At 37.3% G+C, this 26,881-nt stretch overlaps 1 protein-coding gene across 1 annotated transcript in view; it reads left to right on the top strand.

Moving 5' to 3' along the window:
* Nucleotides 1-26,881, top strand: part of C2CD5 (C2 calcium-dependent domain containing 5) — a gene marked incomplete at its 5' end in the record, with an annotated part of 48,719 nt that overhangs the window by 19,915 nt on the left and 1,923 nt on the right. The window contains 14 exons of the mRNA XM_009073303.1: nt 10,250-10,364; nt 12,012-12,107; nt 13,864-14,055; nt 14,854-15,040; nt 16,041-16,205; nt 16,495-16,635; nt 18,236-18,299; nt 20,241-20,302; nt 20,879-20,977; nt 21,392-21,481; nt 22,266-22,353; nt 23,385-23,471; nt 25,144-25,194; nt 26,206-26,307. Of these exons, the coding sequence (XP_009071551.1) occupies nt 10,250-10,364; nt 12,012-12,107; nt 13,864-14,055; nt 14,854-15,040; nt 16,041-16,205; nt 16,495-16,635; nt 18,236-18,299; nt 20,241-20,302; nt 20,879-20,977; nt 21,392-21,481; nt 22,266-22,353; nt 23,385-23,471; nt 25,144-25,194; nt 26,206-26,307 (1,539 nt within the window). The remainder of the gene's footprint in view (nt 1-10,249; nt 10,365-12,011; nt 12,108-13,863; nt 14,056-14,853; nt 15,041-16,040; nt 16,206-16,494; nt 16,636-18,235; nt 18,300-20,240; nt 20,303-20,878; nt 20,978-21,391; nt 21,482-22,265; nt 22,354-23,384; nt 23,472-25,143; nt 25,195-26,205; nt 26,308-26,881) is intronic.

Genomic DNA, 26,881 nt, shown 5'->3' with positions numbered 1-26,881 from the left:
AGAGAATGGATTCTTACTGATATGGTTGGGATCATGTCAGGTGTGAATCTTCTTTTATTTTAATTTTTTTTCATTTGTTGGTTTGATTTGAGGGGGGACTTTTGGTTAGTTCTGTTTTGTTTTGCACGAGCTTTGCACTTCCTTCAACATTGGCTGTACTTCTGTTGATTTCAGGTAATCCATGAATGTGGTTGTTCCAAGTAATAGATGCCAAAATTGTCCAAGAGAGTGAAAAATACACAACCCTCTGTTTAAAGAGAAGGAGTATGTAGTCCAGGACTTGTGGTTCAATCTTGTATTGTAAAATACAATCAGTTTGCAGGACTTTTAATCGTTTCAATACATACCTTGAAAAAAGCCCCAGTATTCTCTTTGGAATGCAGTTTTAGGGATCAAAGTGTGTAACTTCTTTACACTGCTGCAGTGAGAAGAGATGAGTTGATGGTACAGTCCTCATGAAATCTGCATAGTATACTGGTCTGTTAGGTGGAGAAATAAAGACTTTTTCCCCCCTCAGGCTTTTCCTCTGGAAAGGCAGGATGCTTTGGAAGACAGACAGGCATAACTTTATCTGCATACAACATCCAAGCCAGCAGACCTTGCCAAACTTTGTTTTTAAAGCTGGCATAGCAAAAAAGTGCAAAACTAACCTCTGTGTCATGCTCTAAAGTTCAGTTTAAATTATCTTACATACATGTTTCATTTCATAAACAGTTCAAGAATAGGTAGAGCCTAAAACTATTAATAGTCTCAGTTTTGTATCCTTGTTCTTGGCTACAGTAAGCAGGCTGTAATATTAGAATTACGAGCTTTTCTGGTTTTGTTGGTTTTCTCTGCTTGTATTAAAGTGACAATCTTTTTAAAATTTCAGTATGAAAAGAATATTAGAAAATCCTCAGATCTATGGCTGGTATAACATAGTCTGATCCAAGATGTTTAAAATGTGTCAAACCTCTTCATCTTGAAAAGTTTGAATCATGTTGCTGCTTTGAGATGGCGTTTAGTAGGATGTTACCATGGAAGAATTTTATTAGAAAAATGGAATAAATGAGTTCCGTACAGACACTAAACATGCCTTGAGCTAGGCTAGAAAGTGATCCAGAGATGTAAGCTAGAAAGCTAAGTGGAAGTCATGAATTCATTTCTTGACAGAGTATCCCAAAAAGCAGCCTAAATTTAGAGATTACTGGAAAAAGAAAGCATCTCTCTAAATACACACACAGATGCATTTTATACCCTGAGGTGCTTGTTGCCTAAAGAATGTTGGAGAGGTTTAAACCATGCAGTAATTGTGGAGTTAATACCTTGCTGAGAACTGTGTTTCTAGAGCACTGACGTGTCAGTAGGTGTGTGGTAACAGTTGATTAATCCTACTGGTTAGGGACTTAGCAGGTTACACTCATATTCCTGGAAGGAAGTTTCTGTGGCAGTGCTGAGTGAGCTGCTGGACAAAGGAGGAAGGAGGAAGAGAGAGTTGATCAGTCATTACAGATGATATCTGATGGATGATAGGGTTGCAGATTGCATACAAGTTAACTCTGTCCTGGACTGGAATAATGAAAGTGCTGTGCAGATCTGTTATTGAGAAACCAAAGGAGAATGTTTTTATTCATCTCCAGCTTCTAGAGTTTTATTGCCAACTCTGTCCTGGCTGGCTAATACATGGCCTGAAAGAGAACAGGGATTTATACAGCTTCAGGAAAACAGTGTTACATCTTTACATTACATGTAAGCAAGAATGTTATCCCAACCACAAAAGGCTGGAATTACTTTCCTTTAAAAAAAAATGTTCAGGCTTTATTTCAGGTTGTTTAGTAACCTGTGTGACATGGAAGGATATTTCTTTTATTTTTTTGCAATTGGCAAAGAAGCTCGTTTAATTGTGTGTAAGATACAACAGGACCATCTCATGGTGGTGAAAAGTCTTGAAGATGCTTGAAAATCAGACGTGGGAGTAAAGACTGCCTATTTCAGGAGCAGGAAAGCAGCTGCTTAAATGTCTGGGAATCATAGAATTCAATGGCAAAATTGTTTAAATGTTTGTAAAATAACAAGAAGGTAAATATCAAGGTGAACCTGCAAAGTAAAAGTAGGGAGTCAAGCAGAAATTCACAGAAATTCTACATAGTACAGTGAAAGATAGAGTCTGGTGCTGTCTCTGAAAAAGAACATTAAAGATGCTCTATAAATATAAAAACATGAAAGGAATCCCAGATCCAGAAGAATGGATCTTTGTTAAAGTTGGTTGCTGAGGTTCCTTAGGAGGTGTAATAACTTCTTGAATAGCGACTGCTTTTGCATGTGGCTGTTTCATAGCACTAACAGATGCAGTGTCCTCACGTAATTAAATTTGGAACTCATTCAGGAAGCTGCTCCAGTAGTCAGAAACATGGAAGGATTGCTAATCAAATTCCTAAGCATCTTTTGAGCTCCTTGTGTGGTACCCAGTCTTGCTGTTGGAGTGTGAAATTCTTCAGAGCTAGTTTTGTATGTGAGGAAATGCAAGAGAAAAGCTTGGATGTGTTTTGGTTCTGTAATGGAATGTTTTTCCCTCACAGAAATACAAACACAGTGAATGTGCAAATTGCATTTCATGCTGCTGTCTGGGGTGTAAGTGTGGCCTACTTGTAAGAACACAGTAGAAGATGTCAGGATGTTTGTTGGTGCCTGATGTGGCTATCCCTCAGAACTGGTAGAAAAACACCCGACATCTTAAGCTTGACCTCTTGCCTTTTCTTGGAGGATATCCAGGTTGACTTGTTCATCAGTGTGTAGTGATATGATAATGGAAGATTAAGGCAGTTGTCAGAGGCTTTTTGTATTTTTCAGTAATAATCTACTCTAGTTTTCTGCAGCCTTTCCAGAGGAGTGAATAATCCTAAATTGATTTTATGGTTAATGTGAATGGGGTTTCAATATTTTTGCTTGAAGCAGATACACCCTTACATGTTACTGAAGTGATTTTCTTTGGGACTGTGCACTAATTTTTTTGGAGACTTCTAGGCAGATATTTATGTAACTGAACAAAGTCCCTGTCAGTGAGCATAGAATAGTGTTCCTGTGTTCTGTTAGAGATTCAGAAATCAATAAACTCTGCATTTAAAATCTTTGCTTAGAATTCTTTGCCTAACTGGAAGTATTGCTATTTAGTCTGTTCATATTGATTTAAAACTCTCTCTGAACTCTGCCTAATGGTGTGAAAGCCAACACAGACTTTTCCTTAAACAAATGCTCCCAAAAAGCTGTTACTTATTATACAACTAGAGTGTGGTTTTGAATTGACAGTACTCAAGTTAGTCTTGCAGAAAATTGTTATTCTTGCACATAATTCTTCCTCATTTCAAAATATGGGGCTTAACTAAAACCAGTACCTTCATAAAATTTCCTTCATGGATTACAATGGGGTTTTTCAGCCTTCTGATGTTTTGTTCTGTGGTTACAAACAGAGAGTTGAATTTCTTGCCTAGCTCAACAATACATGATTGTTAGAAGAAAACTAGAATTATTGCATTTGAAAGGACAACTTCCTAACTGCTTCCTAATTACAGGTAAACATGGCCTTGTGAAATGTCTATGGACAGTACTGCAGGAAAATATATAGATAGATAACACAAGTTTTAACTGTAACAGGATTATAGAAATAACTGATAAATGTTGATGGATAATCATGAGCTGAGCTGAATTAGGCTAAGACTGAAGGTCCTCAGTGTTTCTGTAAAGAAATACCATAGTTGTGGCTTGTTTTTGTTTGTTTCCTGGTTCAGTTTGTACTTCGGATTTTGTTAGTGCAATTTCCCTTTGACCTTTTGCACTAATATTTTCAATGTTTTTTTGTAAGTTGTGAGCTTTTGGTCTCTCTCAATGAGATCTCATTGAGGTCCTGAACTCACTCCAAATGGCACTGCAGGAAAAGCTCCTTGGATCCAGAAGTTAAAAGAGGTTTTTCTGACTAGTAAAATAAACAGTCCAATTCAGATCCCTGAGTCTTCTTCAGTGTTCCACTCATGAAGAGAAGAACCTTATGGACAGCTGTGAGGGTGTCACCATTCTAGGATGAATGATTGACATAACTAAAAGCTGAATACCTCAGGGTTTGCTGTCAGGGATTGTGAAAGCATAAAATTGTTCAGGAATATATGGCTGAGAGAGTTACCTGATTGGAAGTTGGTAGGATTCCAAAAGCCAAACCTTGGAGTAGGATTATTGTAACTCCCTTTTGGGAGTGAGATAGGTAAAAACATCTCCTAATCCATGCTGAAATTCCTTAATGGAAGTATAATTCCATATGCTTCTGTCTGAGTTAAAAATGCATTCACCCTTATCAGAGACACAGAATCTGTGGAGATTGGGTTAATTCTGCTTCATACAACAAGTGGGTTTTTTTTCTTTTTCCTTTTGTAAGAAGACACAGAGTATTCTCTAGTCCCCTAGCAGTGATGTAGGTTTTTCCATGGAATCCAGGATATAAGAAAAAGATTTTGAGAATTTTGATGGGAATGTTACTAAGTGGAAGGCCTCACTGCTTCTTCATCTTGGTTTAAATAAATGGTTTTGTGTTTAGTCAACCAGCTAAAATACCTCACAGCTTGGTAAATACCTGACAGTTGGATGCAGTTTTAATCCTAAATGTTCTTAAAATTGTTTCCTCAGTTATTGAAGAATTTTTTTTCAGTTCAAAGAAAGTGAACATCCAAACTTCAACTTGCTTTTATTTGCTCATTCAGCAGTTTGGGCTTGAGAAGTGAGGTCTGAGCTCTCTGACCTCATCTGGCAGAACAGCACTGATTATCAGTATTATTCTCCAGACTGGATGTTTTGTTTGTAGTTTAAGCTTTGTAGGAGTAACTGTGCCTGTTCTTTGGTGGTGTTGGTTGCACTGCTTGCTGCTGGTTAAGTGTATCTTAGTTCTCATTTGATTTATCCCAATAATCTACTTCCTTCACTTTGCCTGTCATTAGCAAAGTTTTTATTTTCACACCTTTCAGATTTAAAGATGAATATTAGGAGTAGTTCTTAGAACAAGGATGGAGTGGCTTGGAAAATTTCTTGGAAGGTTTAGGTGAATCTGTTGTATGTTCAGTTATTTGCTACCCAAGTTTTGTGTTTAAACTTTACAGAAAAGAGGATTTGTCTTTCTGTACACTTACGTTATTGTGAAATATTTTAGAAATGTCAAAAATTATGGGCTAACCAGAGAGGATTAAATAGAACTTCAAGGATCAGGGAAGGGTTCTTGTAAATCTTACAATGATGTCTCCTAAAAAATCCCAACCAACCAAACCTACAGAAAAACCCCCACACTTCTTTCTGTAAAAGCTGATTAGTGGGCTTTAATGAAGAAGGTACAAATAAATAAGAGGATGTTGAAGGTGTGGATAATGGCTTTGCCTAGTGAAAGACTCCAAGATTGAATGTGGAAGAATATTATTGGTGTTTCCACTGCCATTTTTGAGACAACAGAACAAGGAGTCATTTGCAGGTTGTGAACACTTTGCTGGTGTGATTGTTCTTGTTGCAGAATGTTGCATTATACGTGGAAATATTAAATAAATTATACAGTGTAAAATAGGTTGAGCTGAATATACAGTTCCTACGTTGGAGTAATTGCCTCAGGATGTCTAAGGATTCATCTTTAATAAAGTAACTCTTGGGTACAAACTGTGTCATCAGGAGACCATTTTAATGTCTTCAGTATGGACTAGCATAATACAGATTGTGACTAAATCTTGAAAGGCCTCACACAAGTGAACCTCTAGCAAATAAATGGGGAAAGGTGTTGCTTCTTATGAGTCAGAAAGTGTTGATGGATTCTGTGGTTATCTCCAGGTGAAAGATTTGGCCTATCAACAGTGCAGCTCATGGAAACCAACCCTGTATGTTGAAGGAGATAGATGACTTGGTGGCGGATATAGCTGCCTCGAAGAAATCTAGGTCCACGTAAAATATATCTGTATGGACCTAACATAATGCAGATTCTGGCTAAATCTTGAAAGATCCTGTACAAATGAACTTCTAGCAAATAACTTGGGGAAGGTGTTGCTTGTTATGAATCAGAAAGTGTTTATAGAGTCTAGGGTTACCTGTCTCCAGGTGAAAGATTTGGATAGGTTATTGTCCTGTCAACAATAAAGCCCTATGGAAATCAACCTCCTATTTTGAAGGAGAAGATAGGTGACTCAAAGAACCATTAGGGCAGAAAACAAACAGTACCATATTTATATCTCCTAAAGCTGCTGAATAAAATGAATTTGGAAAGTTTCAGCTGGAGGAGGTTGGAGTCGGCACAATTTTTATAGAACACTGGAGTGCTGACAGCATTGCTTCCCAAGTCCTCAGCTCTAGAAACAGTGTGCTTTGCTCTCACTTGGTTATAAACATCCTTTTGAAACATTAAGCAAAGCAGGTTGAATATTTGGTCTTTGGTTTCCACCAAACGGCACTTAATACCAGTGGAATTTCTTGCCAACTTTCCTGCTTAAAGTTGTAGATAAACCTTGCTGTAAACTACTTGGTAGACTTGCTAGAAAAGCTTGTGGTTGAGTGCTCTGTATGCTTGCCTTTTGCTTCCACCTAGAATCCAGGGCCATTACTTTCTGTAACCATTTCAGTGAGCTGCCATAGTTTTCAGTCTGTACTGTCACCTGATCCAAGCATGCGCCAAAATTCCCACCGTTTCTGGCTCCTGTCTGCTGAATCTGCTTTGCAAACCCTTAGTTCTTAAGCTTTTGCCTCAGCAAACAAACAAACAGGCACTCTATGGAGTGTACTGGACACATGCCATCCTGCTTCCCTAACTCCTCTAATTGTTTATGTAAAACCTGAGCTTTACTAAACTTGGAAATGCTACGACAGCATCCCCCATGTGAAATTGTGTGGCTCATGTGTCAAAAAAAGGCTGCTTGTGAAAATATTTGTCAGAAGAATATGAATGCTACACATTGCACTGCATTCAGTGTTTTGTATCAACTTCTTATTGCAATGTCATGGTGTTTGATTTTAATTGTAGGCAATCATTTTGTGTTTTAATATGCCAAGGTAAGTTCATATAAACTGAATGTACAGTATTTATAGAAGTGGAAGAAAAAACCACTCAAATGTCTTACATAGAGGTCCCAGTCTTTTTTACAAACACTTGTTTATGCATGACTCTTCTAGAAGTATTCGATCTTGTGCAAGAAGAAATTGTTGGGTTTTTTGGAAAGATATTATGCCTGATCCTGTTAACACCGAAGACAATGGCTGGAAAATTGTTCTTATCTCTAATAAGAATGAAAATGCTCCATTATATTACTGTAGTTAATAGTCTTTTTACTATTGATGTTGAAGAGATTCTTAGAATAAAGGGTTAAATGTTGCTTTAGCAAGACATGGTGTTGAGCAACTTCACAACAATTTGTGTTTTCCATTATGATAAGGTGTTGTTGCAGACAGGTGAGCTGAGAAAATTGTTAACTCTCAGTAACTTGTTCATAAACTTTAATCACTTGAGCTATAAATTTTTGTGGAGGAAAGCTGAATGTTTGCCTAGAGTTTGGGACCCGTCACTGTTCTTATCTTTTCTGTTCCCCTTGAGCATACCTCTTTCCTTTCAGCATTTCATTCCATTTCAGTTTTCACTGTGGCTACATAACCTTGTCAATGTCATACTCTTGTCTGTAACCTTCTCTATTTCACAGCACTTTCTCTGCTCATCCTCAGTCACTTCACCTGTTGCTCACACTCAAATCCTCATCATGACTTCATCACATTTTCTCGCATTTGTTATCATAGAAGGGTCATTGGTGACAAGTAGGAGCAGTTTTTGGCACATGGTACCTAAAAGTGTGGAAAGTTATGATTTAGAAAATTGGCTTTTTTTGTCTAGAAAAAGGGTGCTTCTCCTTTGCAGGTGCTTTTCTGTGAGGTGCAAAAGTTGGTGTGGCTGTTCAGCCGATTTTATAGCCAGCTGCCTGTGGTCAAGCCCCATTGAGCAAGAGTTGTTCTGTGTGGTCAGAGAACCATTTTTCCTAGTACTTACACATTGCTTATCAAAGCAATCTTCCTGTCTGTGACTGCAGGGGGAAGGAAGAATTGCTCCCAAGGTCCTTGTTCACTGCACCCAGAAGAGTTAGAGGTAACATTTGTAGAATGTGCGTGTGGTCTCAGGTCTTCCACAGAGCTCTGCATTTTGTCAGGTGTTGTAGCCTTTGCCTGACAATTGATTCCAAAGTTGCTCTGTTCAGCCACCCCTACTGCCATTGCCTGGGGGCAGCAGGAACAGCCTCTGTCCAGAGATGCACACACCATAGAGGAGACATTTGGCTTCCCACTTTGTGTACCTTACATGGTTCTCAGAGCTGAGCTTGGGACCTCCAGCCATGTGTTGTGATGGGTTATTTCTGTAGGATTCTCAGTTTGGAAAGCTGGAAAGTTTGAGCCTTTTGCTAGCAGGTGCTCAGCTATCTGAGTTAGGATTCCTGAGTGTCATCTTGAGCATTTGTTTTCCCCAGGCAGTGAAAGGGTTTAAACAGTGTTTTCACACTGAGAAAAAGTGAAGTGCAGCACCTTGAGATTCTACTTGTAATGCACTGAAACCTGCTGAAGTGAATATGGATGTAGCAGAACATGATTGATACAGTTCTGGAAATCCTTTGGTTTGTGTCTTGATGTGTATGTTTGTGTCAATTGCAGAGAACATTCCTAAGAACTCTCACTGTAGGTTTTTTTTCTGTTCAGCATTCATTTCTTAAAGCAAAGGTTGGATAAACTTTGGTCTGGACACCCAAGGATACTGTTAGTCAGTGTAATGCTGTGAGTTCACAAGCACCGATATCTGAAGTTAGTTGTTGAATATACATAAAAGCCTCTGTGCTCCTTGTTTTAATTAGAAAATGATCATCAGTTTATTTTAGAGAGATGAAAGCCTAGCTCTGAATGTGAAGTGGAGGCAAATTCATGAATGGATACATCTTGCTGTGCAATGTTTTTGTTTCAATAAATTTCAAATTATGTGTATACCTGCATCTTTCATTTTTGTTTGTCATGTTGTCAGAGAACCTAGTGTATGATATGGGGTTATCATACACTATATTGATAAATCCCCCTGATAGGACAAAATTGGTTCTCAGTGAATCTCAGGTTTTCACCTTGATATTGCAACTGATGATTCAGCAAGGAGATCTCAGTGGTTAGAAGTTTGTACCTGTGCAAAGTGCAGTTGATTTCAAGGAGATTGTCTAAGACTCTTTCAGAACCCTTGGTAGCATCTGAGTGCCTGTTGTTTGTCACTGGTTTTTCCCTTATTTATCAACAATTAACCTAGTTTTCAACTTAAATTCATCGGTACAAGTAAACTGGTTTGAAGGAAGAAACAGTTGACCGACTCTAATGGTAAATGTCAAGACTTGTTTACTTCATATGTAGTAAGCTTGAGGGTTAAGAGCTGTAGTTCTGGAAGCTAATGGGTGAGCTATTCACATGAATGGATTGCATAAAACTTCTGCTAGTAGCACTCTCTTTTTTTGGTGTTTTTAATGTAGTATTCCAGCAAAGCAAGTAGGATACATTTACCATATAACCTCCTCGAGGACAAGGAAGGTAGTTCAAATCCATTGGTGGGGATGGGGGAAGGTGTAGTTTCCAGGATACTGGAGCAAAAAAGCACCAACAAATGCATAGTCAACAGACATCTTGTACTTCTTCATGTTGTAAATATAGTTGTTTCAAATCCCTTCTCAAAGGTAGAAGTGCCACAAAAGCGTTTGAATAAAGTCTTGAACAAATAGTTTTAAAATCTAGTTAATAGTAGGAACAACTATGGAGACTATTTTAAAGATATCAAGTATATAGCAAAGTAAAGTATCACTTTACTCCTACAAATGCTGTTTCATTACTACAAGTAGTTTTTCAACATTACAGAGTATCTGATGCTTGGTTGCAAGTTTTACCTGCTGCTCTTGTGTTGTTGGAAACTGACAATGTGGTTTTCAAGTGGGTAGAAATTGGAATCATCTACAGTATGTGAGAATTATCAGTCATATGGACAACAAGAATGCAGTAATTTGTCAGAACCTGTTCATGTGGGGATAAACAGAATAATCACTGAAAAAGTCCCAGTAGTGTTTGTTTGAAGTGTGATAGCTAGGAAATAAGAGTGCCCAGGTACAGCAAAACACTTGAATATGAAAAATTCCACTTTTCAGATTAACTGCATGAAGCTTTATGTTGGCACAGTGCAGAATAGTGAACTGATTTATACTTTGTCTTTCAGATGAACCAGAGACTCGAGATACATGGTGGGCAGAAATCAGACAAGAGATAAAATCCCATGCCAAGGCATTGGGTTGCCATGCTGTAGTGGGCTACAGTGAATCAACTAGCATTTGGTAAATGATGATGATGCTGATGATTTGATTTTCAAAATGCCACAGAAAACTTACTTCATCTTCCGTGGTTTAAAAATGAACTATTCCAGTTGTTGATACTGTCTAGTGTATACCTACTTCAGAGAGTTTAAGTAACTTTCTGAAATTTCAATATTAGGGTTTTTTTTAAATGTGTTTTGATTTGGGGTTTTTTATGGGTTTAAGTTTGTTTGGTTTTTTAATTAAAGTTTAATTTAAAATTATTTTTTTAATTAAAAGCTACATATTTGCTTTTATAGTAACAATATTAATTACCTATGATGTTTTCTAAACCTAATCTACCTAAATAATTAAGACTGTTCCTTAAAGATTATGTGTTATTATTGGGTAACAACTGGCAAACCAGTACTTAAATGGTAAACTTCAAATTGAAGGCACAGGTTCTTTACTAGGAATGCAATAATTGTAGGTTAAAGGAGAATATGCTGCCTGGAAGATCTAGAATACTAATTGGGGTCTTCTAGTATCAGAAGGGGCCTACAAGAAAGATGGAGAGAGACTATTCACAAGGGTCTGGAGTGACAGGACAAGGGGGAATGGCTTCAAACTGACAGAGAGTAGGTTTAGGTTAGATCTTATGAAGAAATTCTTCCCTGTGAGGGTGGTGAGGCACTGGCACAGGTTGCCCAGAGAAGCTGTGGCTGCTCCATCCCTGGAAATGTTCCAGGCCAGGTTGGATGGGGCTCTGAGCAGCCTGGTCTAGTGGGAGGTGTCCCTGCCCATGGCAGAGGGTTGGAACTGGATGATTTTTAATGTCCCTTCCAACCCAAACCATTCTGTGATTCTAAGATACTGTGCTTGCTCATCAGTTCAGCTCTATTCCATGCTTAAAGTGCAAGGCCCTGTGTGTAAGTGCTGGTCTGCCAGACAGATTAGGTATGACAACAAATAAAAAAGGCACATGTATCTTTCTAGAAAATGTGAGAAAACATTTCTCCATTGGGTTTTTTTTCAATATAGTATTTTAAGTACTGAATGTTAGAGGTTTGTTTCTTATTTAGCAACTTGAGAACTATTAAAAGCTCTGTGATTGTTCTGAAGTTTTATGCTCCTAAATACTAAGTGTGGTCGATTACTTTACATGCTATATTTACCATTATTATAGTTGTTCATAGTCAATTTTTACTGTTTTGCTACTTTTTATCCTCCAAGAAGCATCCTTGTCAGTGTTGTGTTGTAACTTCATTTTGAAAATTGGGTGTTAATAAGATCATGAGACTCTCAACTTCCATTTTTCTTTGGTAAACAATTACACCTTGGGGTTGTTTTAATATTTCTTTGCTTTTATTTGTTTGCTCTATTTCTTTGCCTTGTTAACCATAATACTGAAAACCATACTGAAACCTGGTTAGCCTTTCTGATGTAAGATTATTTATAACACAGGGCAAAGCTCTTCAGTCTTTTTGTTCAATCCTATTTCATCTCTTAATTATAGCAGTGGTTTAAATGTCAGATGAGGATTGTTTGTGAGATTTAATGGCTGAAATTGCACAAATGGACAAAATGAATAGTGATATTTAGTTAATTGAGACTTTTAATCTAATAGTTTTAAATAAAGGCTCACTAAGTGGTAGGAGTTCACTTTGTTGTCATTCTTTTCTCTCCTAGTGAAGAGGTCTGTATTTTGTCCGCGTCTGGCACAGCAGCTGTACTGAACCCTAGGTTTCTTCAGGATGGCACCATGGAAGGCTGTTTGGAACAAAGGTTGTCATGGCAGCCTGGCTTCTTTTCCATAGGGTCAGAGAAGGGAGAGGTTGATTTTTTTCCTCAGAGCCAAGATAGTTCTTCTCTATTAGGGTAGGTTACAGTGTTACAGTGCAGGATGCGGGACCAACCACTTTACTGCTTTTCACTAACAACAACAACCACAGAAGTAATGGAACTCTGCACCAAATTAGATATTCTATTTTTATTTCTAACAGTCTGAATAAGGTAACATGTTTGACTACTAACACAGATCATAACTCAGTTTTGTTTTTTTTCTTTGCTGCTCTTCAGGTATCTATCTCAACTTTTTATCACACTATGAAAAATGACAGTTGTATGATAAAATACATAAGCCAAAAGCAGCTGTGGCTGTAATATGTGCATATGTGCTCTCTAGGTACTATTTAAGAGCTGTATGGGAGATAAAATAGCTGGGTTGTAAAACAAATGTGGTGCCAGATTTTTACAAAGTATGTTTTAGTTGAAATTTATGGACAAAATCATGAAACTGAAAGACAAACATGAAGTTTCTCTTTGTCTCTACTCTCACAAATAAAATTTGAAGAATGAGTATTGCAAAACATTTTTTTTGGAAAAATTAATTAGATTAACTAATGCATATTGATAATTTATTATGTGTTCATCCAGATAGTAATCAAATATTTCAAGGGATTTTTGTAGTTGTAAGCAAGGCTATTTATTACACTTTAGCACTTGCATTACTTTTTCCATAACAAACCTGCCAACACAGTATTGTTCATTATTCTTTTACTTTGTTAGCAGGAGGCCATTGTCTGCTGGTGTAGATAGACTTATAGCCAGAACAAAAGTGCTTGGTTTTGTAGTCACCATAGGATGGAGAGAGAGAAATATCAAGTTCCTTATATAAAGAAATTTGGACCTTTGTCAAAATATGTATTTTGGTGCTACTTAAGAGTCTTGGCAGAGATTAGAAATGCCAAAGGTAAAACAAATAAATGGACAAAGCTCATGCTTGAGACAAAATATATTTGCCAAAGTCTTATGATAACTAATGTTCCAAATCTGTCAGATTTGCTTAAGTACCTCTTCAAATTCACTGAGCAGAGCTGTTTACATGAAACAGAATAAATGTACAGTGGTGCAGTTAGCCTGTGCTTTCCCTGTTCATGTTTTTATAGTGCTCATTCCCGGGTATTGCTTGTGGGGGAGTTGGGACTAAGTGTTGTAAGCAAATAACGAGTGTTACCTAATACCTTATCTTAGGAAATAATCTTGCTGTTCTTACAATGTTAATGTGTATTGTGCTGCTTCTCAGTAGGATGGTTGGTTTGTTGTTTGTATTCTGCTCCCTAGGTTTGTATGGGTTTTTGGACAGAATCAATGTAAAAGAGACTTTTTGGTGTTTGGTACAGCAAATTTTACAACTGTTGTACCATGGACTACATGATACAGGCAGTTATACTGCCTACAGCCTGCTCAGGAATGTTTTAGGTTATTAAGTTGTTGGTCATTATATGAATTTTTTCTTGATTCCTGCATAACAAATATCACTGCAAGTTTAATTTATGGCTAGCAGCTTGCAGCCTAATTTTATTCTTACTCATATAATGCAATACCTGACACATTGGTGTAATGGGCAGAGTGTGGCTGCAGTGTATGATTTAAGTAGCTGTTTAGTAGCTGTACGTAGGTGTTTATACAATGTGCACTTACTGACCGTTGTGAAGAAGGTGCAGATGTTTTAAGTATGTTCTCCATAATGTATTTTTAGGATTGAAGAAGCTTCACCACCAGGTTGTGGATTTTGCCATATACCATATGATGAATTGAACATGCCATTCCCTGCTCACCTCACTTACTGCTACAACTGCAGGAAGCAAAAAGTTCCTGATGTCCTTTTCACCACAATTGATCTCCCTGTAGAGGCAATAGTTATTGGGAAGGGATGTCTTATCCAAGCCAGGTATCTGTCAATATGTTCCCTTAGTAAACTTGGGGAGGTCTTTGAAATGATTCCTGTTGCTAAAATCCAGTGTGTCATCAAACCTTCTATTTTTCTGTTGAATTGCAAGGTGTTAATGACCATGTATTAGGGTAGAGGAGGAGCAAGAAATCCATGTTTGTCTACAGCATTTGCTTTGACAAAAGCAATTGGGAAATTTGTAACAGTCACTGCTCCATAGAATCATAGATTCATCATGGTTGGAAGAGACCTTTAATATCATCACATCCAACTGTTAACCTGTCACTATGATAGGAGTGTTAACATGTTTAGCCATATACATCTGGTAGATGCTGTTAGGCTGTTGTGACAAAACCCCCTGTGTGGTGCATGTTGTTTCTGTCTGATAACAGTTCTTAAGCATATTTTAACATGGGAGACATGACTTCATTCAGTGATTTACAAAAATGTGGTAGTTGTAATTTTTGTGTTCTGCTTTGATAAGAATATTTTTGAATGTTGCTGAAGGTTGTGTATTGTTCCATTTGATAAGTTTACTTTTTGTGACCCATTTTGATTGTTAATACAGAGTTTCCCATTAAAAATAGAAGCTTACTGAGGCTCTGTACCTCAGTCTGCCTTGCTTTTCCTGATGAGAATTTAGTATTTTACAGGATTTTAAAATCCATTAAAAAGTAATCGATTGTATTACATTATATAATGAGGAAAGAAAATCAAAATACCCTAGGATCACTTTCAATCCTCACCAGTCCACAGAAATTGTCCCTGCTGATGTCATGTACTGTTTGGTGTTGGCAGGTTGTGCAGGCTGAAGAAGAAAGCTCAAGCTGAAGCCAATGCCACCTCTATCAGTAATCTCTTGCCATTTATGGAGTATGAAGTGCACACCCAACTGATGAATAAACTTAAGCTGAGAGGAATGAATGCTCTGTTTGGGTTGAGAATTCAGATCACTGTGGGGGAAAATATGCTCATGGGGTTGGCAGTAAGTACAGTTTGAGTATTTGGATTCTTTTGCTTTCTTACAGTATTTTTCAGCATGCAAAGACACATAAGTGTTGTGGAATTTGAAATCACTGGAGATATTAAAAATGTCATTTTAAGAATGAATGATGGAAAGGAAAAAGGTGTATAATTATTGCCAAAACAAGACAGACTGTCTTTCATCACCAGAAAAAAGATTCATATTTCTTGAAACTGGTAGAGGACAAGATGAATAGAAAGGGGATAAGAGGAAAAGAAACTTTAAATGGTTTAGTGATGTATATTGTAGAAAAATTACTGTGTTCTTTAAAGGTTCTGTCACAGAGGTCCCTGTTCCTCAAATTTCATGACAAATAAGGCCAATTAAGCCTCTCAGTAAATATTTTGGTTAGTTGCCAACAAGAGGAAGATCTGTTGCCTCTTCTTTGTTGGCACTGAAGAAATAAATGATAGATTGGGAGTGTCTTAGAGTCAAAAAATGTTCGTAACAATATCTTCTAACCCCATTCTGTCATGTTGGGTTAGAATAGTGAAATGTGCTGCTTCTTCCTGCATCAGAGGGTGCTTGAGTACTGCTGACTGGCTTGCTGTTCTTTTGTCTGAACTGATGATCTGTGTTCTGTAAACAGAAATAGAAGTGTCAGAATTTGAGTGATACTGTAAAAGGTTTGGCCAAGTTTTAAATCCTCAAAACCATCACTTGCCTATGCAAAATACACAGGGAGGAGAGGTTGTAATTATTGGTTTGTTTGCAACTTTTAGGTGAGTTAAGAGCTCCAAGTGGAGAAGTCCCACAAGAGGAAGGGAATTTATTAACAGGATAGTGAGGCTGGTTTTGTATTTGGACAGAAAAGAGATGCATTTATTATGGCAAGGGATCATGCTGTGATGTGCATGTGACAGTGCTGTCTGTTGTAGCATAAGTTACAGAAAACATTCTATGGAAATATTAGAAGTAAATGCTGATGTAATTGTCATTTTTCTCAATGACTTTTAAAAAGTCTGCAACAGGTGTGTATCTAGCAGCTTTGCCCACACCTGGTGGGATTCAGATTGCTGGGAAGACTCCAAATGATGGCACCTATGAGCAGCACATATCTCATATGCAAAAGAAAATAAATGACACCATAGCAAAAAACAAGGAACTTTATGAGATTAATCCTCCAGTAAGTAAATCTTTTATTCTTAAAAATAAAGCATTCTGAGTCAAACATATACATGCAGAACATAAGTGGGTGTTTTTTGATAGAGATACAGATTTTTTTTCACTGTATTTTGGGAAGCTACTGGAATTTTCAGGTCTCTTTAACCGCTTAGCCAAATCAGTTTGCACTTTAGATTTATTTCTCTGTAAAATAATTTTGGGAACAATATGATTCTTAGAGCAGTTAATATATTGTTTGTAAATGAGATATTTCTAAGATAAAGAGAACAACTGTTGTATGTCCTTTCTAGGAGCTACCTGAAGAAATCATTGGGTCTCCCATTCCAGAGCCAAGACAACGTTCCAGGCTATTAAGATCCCAGTCAGAAAGCTCTGATGAAGTTACAGAGCTTGACCTTTCACATGGGAAAAAAGATGCATTTGTCTTGGAGGTGATAAACAGTTTCAGTGCTAATGTTCATACTTTTCTTCTCCTGAAATACGTATTTTAAAAAAACCCAAACAGATGAAGTTTTCTTACTCATCTCCAAGGACAGTTCTTACACCGTGTATAATTTTTGCCATTTTGCATCAGTAGAAAATGTTAAGTATTGGATTTTGATTTGTCTCTTCATCTATTTTCTTACAGCATAGCTATGTTATGCTATTAAAGGAGGGCTAGAATGTTGGTCATCCTGTAGATACAGATATAACAAATACCTGTCCCTGACTAAGAAAGCAGTTTAATTAAATTACAGCCTGTAATTGCAGTTCAGCTCTTTTTCTGCAGTTCTGGAGAGTTCTTCCTTCTAACTTATTTATTAACTATAGTACATGCTCTAGACTTCCATGTGGAAGGAAGAAATCCAAGTTCACTGTAGTGTACTATGGAGTGCATTATAGATGGTGCAACAGCTAGCAAGAAAAGCAAGATCTGAAGTTTAAAGACCATAATTTACTGCTATATATTATGTGGATGTGTTGGTCCTACAATATATGTCCCTGTGCTTTGACAGTTCAATATTTTAAAACAAAAAAAAAGGACTTTTTATCTGTGGAATTACTTACTGCTCTCTTTGTTAAGAAATTGGATGTCAGGAACAATATTTCAGAAGCTTTAGTTAAACTCATGACTGGCCTTTCAAAAGTAAAATCACTGTTCACTGGAAATATGTCAGAAAAAGTAGTAAAATTCACTGCGATGAAATGCTGAGAGATGATGGGAAGGCAATTATGAGAGGTAAAACTGTCTGGGATTTTTTATTATCAGGTTTTTTGAGGTAAAAAGAACAAAAGACAACCCCTCTTACTTGGAGAAGGAAAAACAATACCTGACATAACCCTTTAATACTAGAGTTGAAATATAAGCAGTTTCTGAAATACTTGATAAGAAAATGTTGGAAGTCAGAGGTAAACTTGGAAGTCAGAGGTAAACTTGGGTCTCTTGCAGATCAGTAAAGCATAATGAACCTAAAGACACATGACAGAAATAGTTAGAGAAGGTAAGAGGGCAGATATGCTTTTAGTCTGACCTGAGATAACTGCAGTCTTTAAAGGCTGGATGGAATGTTCTTTGGAGAGGAAAAAATAATCATCCCCGAATTCACCTCTTCCTATTTGATTTTCTGCTGTTCTCTCTAAGGAAGATTTTTAAAGTCCTGGAAAGATTTTCATGTGCCAGGACAGGCACGGAATGATCACATCAGTGTAATACAGACCTTAGGAGAACTCTAGTATCCAAAGGTCTTTAGCTGGAAAAAAATTGAAGTTATGTGGAGCCTTGTTCAGCATTTTATATTGTTGTAAAAAATCTCTATTATTCTTATCTACTGCACTTTCAGTGTGTTCTATGCACATAACTTTGATTTTAATATGGTTATCAAGTGTTAAACAAATCACAGGCTGCTTGTTAAGAGTTCTGGTTGATGGAATCCTTTTTAAAACTCAGCTTAGCTGCCAGATACAGATCTCCTGATGACAGAGTTGTTATATCTTTCTCAGACTCCTTACTGGCACAGCAACATGATTTTAATCAATTTTTCCTTTTTCCAGATCGATGACACAGATGCAATGGAAGATGTACATTCTTTACTGACAGATGTTCCACCACCTTCTGGTATAGTTAAAACCTCATTTTTCTGATCTATACTGTAGGTGGCAAAATAGAACTGGTTTTTTAAAACTCTTTTTTTTAGAAGTTCAAGAGTAACTGAAAATATTGCTGAAGTGTTTAGCTTGTCAGATATACTTGTGAAAAACAAGTTATTAAGCCTTTTACAGGGTTTGTTGCTCACTGAAAACAGAAGCAAACACAGTATTTGTGTGGCATTTTGTAGTTGATTTGTACTGTTGGGGCTTCATATGGATGTAACAGCTGGGCCTTTTCTACCAGTTTCTGAAGATTTTTAGACTGGATGACTAATTTGTAGGTTTCAGGTCAATGAAAGTAGAACAGAGATCTAATTATTGCCTTGTATCAGTCATCTTCATGCTGTTTGTGGTTGTATAGGTATCTGTCATACCCTCCCTGATGGAACTCCTGGATCTGGATAAGAGGCTAATGTAGTTGTCCATTATATGGAAATTGCTCTGGACAATAGTTACCTATTATTACCACCAAATCCTTTATTCCTCATTAATTATCCATTGTCCCTCTGCAGTTTTCCTACTCTAAAATAAGGCCCTCAGCAGCCATCTTGTTTTATCCTGTTTTGCAGATAGGTTATGAATATGTTTGAAGCATAAAATCCTGAGTTAAAGATGTCTCCACTGTGAAAACTGAGCATTTATTTTGCCCCTCTTTTTCCAGTCCTATAATAATTGCACTTCCTTCAATGACACGTCATTCTGTTAGATTGTTAAAGAGTCCTTGGTGAAGGATCTTACCAAATGTTTTCTGACATCCAGAGTACACTCTATCAGTCAGATGCCTTTTGTCTATGTATTTGTTGAGAGCTTGGGAGCCATGACTGTTCCTTAGGAAAGTGGTATCAGCTCCTCTGCAGTGTCTTGGTTTTCCATCTGCCCATGAACACCCTTTTCTGGAACAGAGATATCTGTACTAGGCAAATCCGTAGGCCCCAGGCACTAGAAGCACCTCACCACTTCAAGATTAAAGAATCCTCTCCTTTGCTAGTGGAGTAAGTTTAAGATTTCAATGCCAGTTAGTCAACTGTTTCTTTTGCCTTTTCTATTTTTTATATGAATCTTTATTTTTCATTTGCCTATTTGTTCAATATTTTCCTCAGACACTTTGGTTTAAGACAGATTCTCTGATGGAAAACAGGCAAGGGACTAGTTTGCTGCTGTTGTGGAAAGCTCTACTACCATGGTGAACACTGATGTACAAAATGCCCCATGTTTTCTGCTCTCATTGTATCACCTCTGCATATCCTTTCTATATCTTACTTGATTCTTCAATAAAATTTCTGCTTTTGATGTTCTGAAGGAAATCTATTAGTATTTATGTCCTCTGCAAGCTGCTACACAATTTCTTTTCTAGCTTATTTTGTGATTTTATATAGGCCCTACCAGATTTTCCTCTTCTGTGCTAGTTTAACTATATCTTCAGGCTTTCAGCATTGCCTGTTTACTGTTTTTAATTTTTCTTACCCTGATGTTTAGCCATTGTATGAGTTTTTTTAAGGTGCTGTTTATTTGCACTCAGGTAGTTTCTTTACAGCATCTCTGTGTCTGTCAAAGTTTTGTGCTTTTTAGCTTTTCCTATTACACCTTTTTCATACATTTCCTCATTTATATGTAGTCTGTCTATGAGAAACTAGGCAGAGCAGTTCTGGATTTGGGGTGTTTGCTACAATGCCTTGGTCAATGCCTATTGAACTCATAGGCAGATGAAAAATAGGTTAATATAAACAACAGAAAAGGCAAAACAATTTGGTTTTTGAATGTTAATTTGATTCCTGATGTGTTATTCAACAGTCAAAACCACATGAGGGAAAATACTTGCAAAGCATCAATTGAGGTCACGTGTGTTTCTTTAGAAGTAATTTTATATTTCAGTGTATAAAATCAATTTTCCCAACTATTTTCTTCACAGGTTTTTACAGTTGCAACACAGAAATTATGCCTGGGATAAATAACTGGACACCAGAAATTCAGGTAAGGTTATTCGAAGAAAATGGTCACTTTTTGCTAAGTTGTGTTGAAATGTGTTGTAGGAATTAAAATATATGTTAGAGATCACTCATTTTGGAAGATAAATTTGAAGAATACCCTTGTGATGGAAATAGAAGTCATATTTAGGTTTAAAAAAAAAAGGGTATGAGAACATGTTTTTGTGGTGTGTTCAATGCTGTTGTGTAACAGAGAACCTGATACAAAAATGTGAAATTGTCTGCAGCATTGTACAGTTACCACATTGTTCAGCATGATTTAACAAAAGCTGTAGTGGGTAGATGCCTCCTTTATGAAGCAAGTAGAAACAACAGAGTGTTTAATAACTTCCTTAATCACTTGTTTCATAGAATCATTAGTTCACAGATGACTTGACTTTTGTTTGTCAAGTTTCGTGAGTAATAAGAACTTTGTGACTCACTGTTGCTACATTGTTTTGTTTTCTTTCCACCCCCACCCCATATTATGCATTAATTTCCTTCTTTATGGATTTGTTTCTGTTTTAATATGTTGGATAAAATATATTGGCAAAAAAAATAAACGTTTTTGTTTCTAATTCAGATGTTCACAGCAGTAAGAGTATCCAGATTAAGCAACATTAACCCAACAAATCAAACACTTAATAAGAACTTTAATGATCTCTGTGAGAATCTGTTGAAGGTAAGACTCTTATTTCAAATATTTCTTTAACTGTTCAAATGGAAGCAAAATAAAATTAGGCTATAGTGAGAAGAACAGTTTCTTCATGGTTACTTTTTGGAATTAGGCTACGAAGTGTCTGTAATTAGTTTGTGAGTTGCTCTGAAGATAGATTCAGCCTTAGAATGTCCAGGATTTCCAAAGCTTTTTGAACCTGGAGGAGTCCTTTGACTCGTAGTGTACTCTAGAAGTATAAAGACAACTACACAGTAGTTTGCATTCTGCCCTGACTCTTCACACCTGTAGTTCTTCTTGAAGAAAAAAATCAATATGATTAGACAACTTCTACTGTGAAAAGAGTTTAGGTCCTTAATATCTCTGAAATAAGCCATACTTTTTCTTTGACTAACACAAGTGATGTCTTGTTTTCAACAGAGCTTGTATTTTAAACTCCGCTCTATGGTTCCCTGCTGTCTTTGCCATGTAAATTTCACAGTTGCTTTACCAGAGGATGAATTAGTTCAGGTAAGTGAACTGCTGCTGTTGACTTTGCACATGTAGGCATGGCAGTTTGGGCCTTTAGTCAATGTTGGCTGCCCAGAGTAAAATGGGCAAGGGTTTTGGTTTATTAATATGAATTCTGGTGAATTCTGAAGTAAAGCTGAGGCCCATAATGTTGAGTTCATTAGTTTTGAGAATCACAGAACCACAGAATAGGACAGGTTAGAAGGGACCACAGTGGGTCATCTGGTCCAACCTCCCTACTCGAGCAGGGCCATCCTAGAGCACATGGCTCAGGATTGCATCCAGAGGGTTCTGGAATATCTCCAGTGAGGGAGAATCCACGACATCTCTGGGCAATCTGTTCCAGTGCTTGGTCACCTGCACAGTGAAGAAGTTCTTCCTTATGTTCAGGTGGAACTTCCTGTGTATCACTTTCTGTCCATTGCTGTCATTGTAATTGTCTAGTTTTTCTCTTGCCGTTTCAGGATGATGTGGTATTTCATTATTCGTAGAGAAAATGTTTTCCTTAGAAGTATAACATCATTCAGTTGAACATCTCTCTTACAAATACAATGATAACGAGTTCTAATGCTTTTTTTATGTCTGTTCACCAAGATAGAAGGAAAGAACAAATCATAAATATGGAACAAACACTGTGAGGTGTATGATTTAACAACAGGCCTTGGTATTACCTTTTAGACTTGGCTGTGAAGAATTTGAATGCATATACTTAAATGATTTTCCCCTTTTGCAGACTTCACAAGAGGTTAAGTTTCCTAATACACTGTGTATTCCTGATTTGCAGATTGCAGTCACAGCTGTGGCAATTACATATGACAAAAACCAAGCATTACAAGCCAACAAGGCCAATACAGAAAAATCACAGCAAAGAGGTAAATATTACGAGACAGGTAAAGAAGAGAGAGACTATTTTTCTTTACTTTTATTTTTTCCTAATGTGTCTGCATTTTAATTTCAGTTACATATACATATTTTTACTGGGAGGTTCTGTCATAACATAGAGTTTGTTAGTTCATACACATGACCACCAACAGGATGACTGACTGACTTATTAAGTTTTGCATAATGAACAAATTTATAGTAACACACAGAAAAGGTTTGGTGTTTCCTTATTCCATCTACTATCTTTCTTGCAATATGTTTCTCTAAAGAGTTGGTGTAACAGATGATGACATTTCCATTGTATTTTGAAACATGTAGTGTAAGTCATCAGAGAATACTTGTTCTTAGAAGTAGCAAATTTTGTCCTTCAAGAGGCTGAAAATAAATTGTTCATGATACTTCAAAATAACCAACAAACCCTCCTGAAAACCCTTAAGAGGTCGGGAATGGGTTTGCAGATCAGTGAAGCATATGGAATATGGAGGGAACAGAAGAGACTACTGTATTCTGCATATGTCATCTTGCTAATGAAGCATCGTCTTATGCTGGAAATGTATGTATGCCACCTGGAAATGGGAATGCAGAACTCTGAAGCTATTGATTCTGAAGAATGGAATTGGGTAGTAGAACAGAGCCATATGTTTCTAAAACATTAGTTATAGCTGATTTCTCCAGTAGTAACAGTGAATTTATTTTCTTCCATGTGAAGTCAAGTGTTAATTTTTACTGTAAGGTTTATCTGACTTTGATCCAACTGCAGAATCAAATCTAAAATGCATGAATTGACTTGAAATTTTTCCCTAAAAATACCAAATCAAATCCTTTTCAATGGAGCACAGGTTCTGTTCAGTGTTGCAGCTGGATTTACTGTCAGACACACTAATTGTTCATACAGAACTGCAGCACTATACACTGAAAAAATCTGTTCCAGTCAGACCTGACTAAATTGAATCTGCTTATTCTTGCTGTCAAATCTACTTTGGGGGTTAATTATCAATTGGGCATGTTTTCTTTATTGAAGCATCTACAGACAATGAAGAACAGCTCCAATTCCCATTGGAGCTTTGCTCTGATCCACTTGCTTCTCAACCATTCTCTCCAGCTAAAGGTCAGTTAAATGGAAGAACATTGAACTATTGCTTCGAATTATTTTTGACTTCTGCTCTTTCATGGTTACTGTGGCTTTAAAACATCTGTATTTCACATGTTTTAAATACTCTCTGTTACCTTAGCATAATGAGTACATTTACTCCTGAAGTCAGATGTTTTGAGTCACAGAAGATGGATTGGCTAATCATTCTGGATATATTTTTTGTAGTATATTTCTTGTAGCAGTTCTGTCTTTGCATTTGGAGTATTGAACATGCTGCAAACCCCTGGATGTTTGGTGTCATTTTACTTAATTATAGATTGCTTAATAATTAGGCTTGCCTCATACTGCTTTGCTTCTGTAAATGGCCCATATAAAGGAGCTCCATGTTTTCTCAGCCTCAGATCATTAATCTTATCATTTTCATGATGGGAAATACTTTTTCTAGCAAATAATGATTGTTCAGCTGAGCAAAATCACATCATGGTTTTTTGATTGGAAGGAGCTTAAACTTGTGGAGTCAATAATTTGAACAGTGCAGCACATTTCAGCTGTTAAACAGCTGCTTCATTGTAGCTGAGGTAGAGCTGCATTTCAAGCCTGCTCGTCACAGTTCTCTTATGACTGCATTAAAAATCAGGTGGTCATTCACTGAAATCAGCTGTCTTTGCTTCCTTCTCCATTGGTGGATTATGTGCCCACTGAATTGTCTAGGGAAAGGAAACTTAATATCTGTGGATTACTGTAAATGTTCCAGAGCTCCTTTTGAGCCTATCAGTTGCATAAAGGCTGGTGCCTACCACATGCACTTGTTGTGCTTTCAGAGGTCACATTAGTTTCAGCAATAAAATTCTTATTGCTTTGTATTTTTAACGCAATTGTTTGTGCTTAATTTTGAATTGGTCATATTGTGATACTGTTCACTTAATTTTCAAAAAGAGGAGCTCTCCAGAAATCGCTGCTGGTGCCTCTCTCTGTACTGGGCACTGGCCAGTGGAGGGCAGCCTGTTCCCGTGGATCCCTTCTCCTGGTGTTCCTCACAGTCCATGTGCTGTACACAGCCTTAGATCCTTTCAGCTCGATAATTATTGCATCTATCATCCCTTCACAACTGGAGTCGAGCTTTCATTGCAGCTACATTTACTCAGCAGCTTATTTAATGTGTTGATACTTTTCTGCAGGATTGTTATAAAGGTGTGTTTGTATACAACCTTATACAGTCATTTTTTTCTCATGTTTTACTCTTCATTTTTTAATGAGAATTATATAATTCTCATTTTAATGAGAATTCTCATTTTAATGAGAATTTTTAATGAGAATACATGAATGTCAATGGCTTGGGTTGGAAGGGACCTTAAAGATCATGTAGTTCCACCCCCTGCCATGGGCAGGGGCATCTTCCACTAGCCCAGGTTGGTCCATCCAGCCTGGCCTTGAACACTACCAGGGATGGAGCAGCCACAGCTTATTTGAGCAACCTGTGCCAGTGCCTCACCACCCTCATAGAGAAGAATTTCTTTCTAATATCTAATCTTAACCTATTCTCTGTCAGTTTGAAGCTATTCCCCCTTGTCCTATCACTCCAGGCCCTTGTAAAAACTCCTTGTCCAGCCTTCTTGAAAGCTGTTGTCCTGTCCTACTTGATTCTGCTTAATATATTATCTGAAGTGAATTCATTTTGTCTTATTAGAAGCCCTGGAGGGTGCAAGTTCCCACACAGGTCTTCCTGCTGCTCAGAGAGGTGAGTTTCCTTATTTTAGCCATATGCCAGAACAGAATGAGCATTCTTGGGACATTGGTATACCCTTTTTGGATGTGGCTTAATCCAGGAAGTGTTTACTAGTTAACTGAGAATGCATGCTCTGGTGTGGCTTAATGATACCCTAATATTTTGATGTGTTTTTTTAATGCCAAAAGCCAGATTTGTTCATGATAACAGTGTCTGTCAGATATTTTGATCTCACTTTATTTGGCAGAAAATTAGTTCCCTGAAAGAGAGCTGTTTTGCTTGTCTTAATTTGAAGTTAGCATGTGTTCCCTCCGTTTCTTCAGGTTAATGAAGAAACTTTGTTTGCAAACCCTTTTTGTTTTGAAAGACATGCAAACACACCTTGCAACTAATACCAAAAGTCATAGCAGAAACAACTCTTACTTCTTACTGTAATGATAATGGGAGAGGGTGCTGGAGGGGGGATTTTGGGTCAAGGAGGACTCCTTTGTAAGGAAAATTCATTTGTGTTTAAAACTGAGGTGTTGTTTCAGCTTGTGACTCTTGTCCTCATCACCAAAGCTTTTATTTTCAGTCTGTAGGTTAGTTATTGGTAAAGATAGTTGGGAAGTTTAAATCATGACCAGCAGCTCTTTGTGAGGAAAAGAATAGCAATGCAAATGAAAATTAAACAAGGCTTAAATAATGTTAAAGAAGGCAGAATTTAATAGCTAAAGTGAGATTTAAAAAATCATCTAACATAAGTCATTAATGACTGTATTTGCATGTTTTTTCAGTGCTGAAGTCCCAGTCAGGCAGTTGGTTCAGAGCTGGGTCATCACCAGAAATCGGTACATTGGTTTGGCCAAGTCCAAACCTAGAGTGTAACATTTCCTTTAAACACACCTGGACAGGGATGGGTGTTCTCTCTCAGACACAACAAATTGCTTCCTCAAAAGGAGCATTGAGCTGAGCAAGAGACATCATCCATCTTTTTTTTTTCTGTTTTTCTTTTTTCTTTTGTTTTTCTGTCTGTGTTTTCAGCAACGTCAGTTGATTACAGTTCCTTTGCAGACAGATGCAACAGCTGGATAGAGCTCATTAAACTGAAAGCTCAGACCATAAGGCGCGGATCAATTAAGACAAGTAGGCTCCTGTTTCTACCACGTTCTGATAATCTGAGACATATCTCTGATTTCCCAGTGGTGACTAGTGGAATTCCCTGCCCAGCAGGATTGCAGATCACATGTAGAACGAATCCCTGAGTGTGAAAACTGCCGACATTAAGGTCTCTGTAAGCTCACATAGGGTTTGTCATCCATCAAAAACAAAACTAGAGCATTTCTGTTCACTTAGTCAAAAGTTCTGGATAAATGTTTACTAATTGTATAACATCCACTGCATGGATGTAGGTGTATGTATGATCTTGGAAAATTTGGGGTGAGAAACAGGAAGCAATCACCAAGGTGACAGTCAAGGCAATGGGCACTAAATTAGCAAGTGGTGAGTTGGTTTTTTAGTAGTTCTTTGGCCACAGGTCTGACTATCTTGCTTAAATCAGCAGAGATTAATACCTGTTTTAATGGAAAATGCTGCACTGGGGAAACACAACAACTTTCACACTTCCTATCATTTGTTCCTCCAGCAGAATATGTATTTCCAAATGTTGGCACTTTTTTCTTTCCCTCCACTTTATAACTGACTATTGTATGTGCAGCTG

Source organism: Acanthisitta chloris, unplaced genomic scaffold, assembly GCF_000695815.1.
Source record: "Acanthisitta chloris isolate BGI_N310 unplaced genomic scaffold, ASM69581v1 scaffold36644, whole genome shotgun sequence".
NCBI lineage: Eukaryota > Metazoa > Chordata > Aves > Passeriformes > Acanthisittidae > Acanthisitta > Acanthisitta chloris.
Note: the sequence above shows the minus strand (reverse complement) of the source record. Positions and strands in the feature narration are given on the sequence as shown.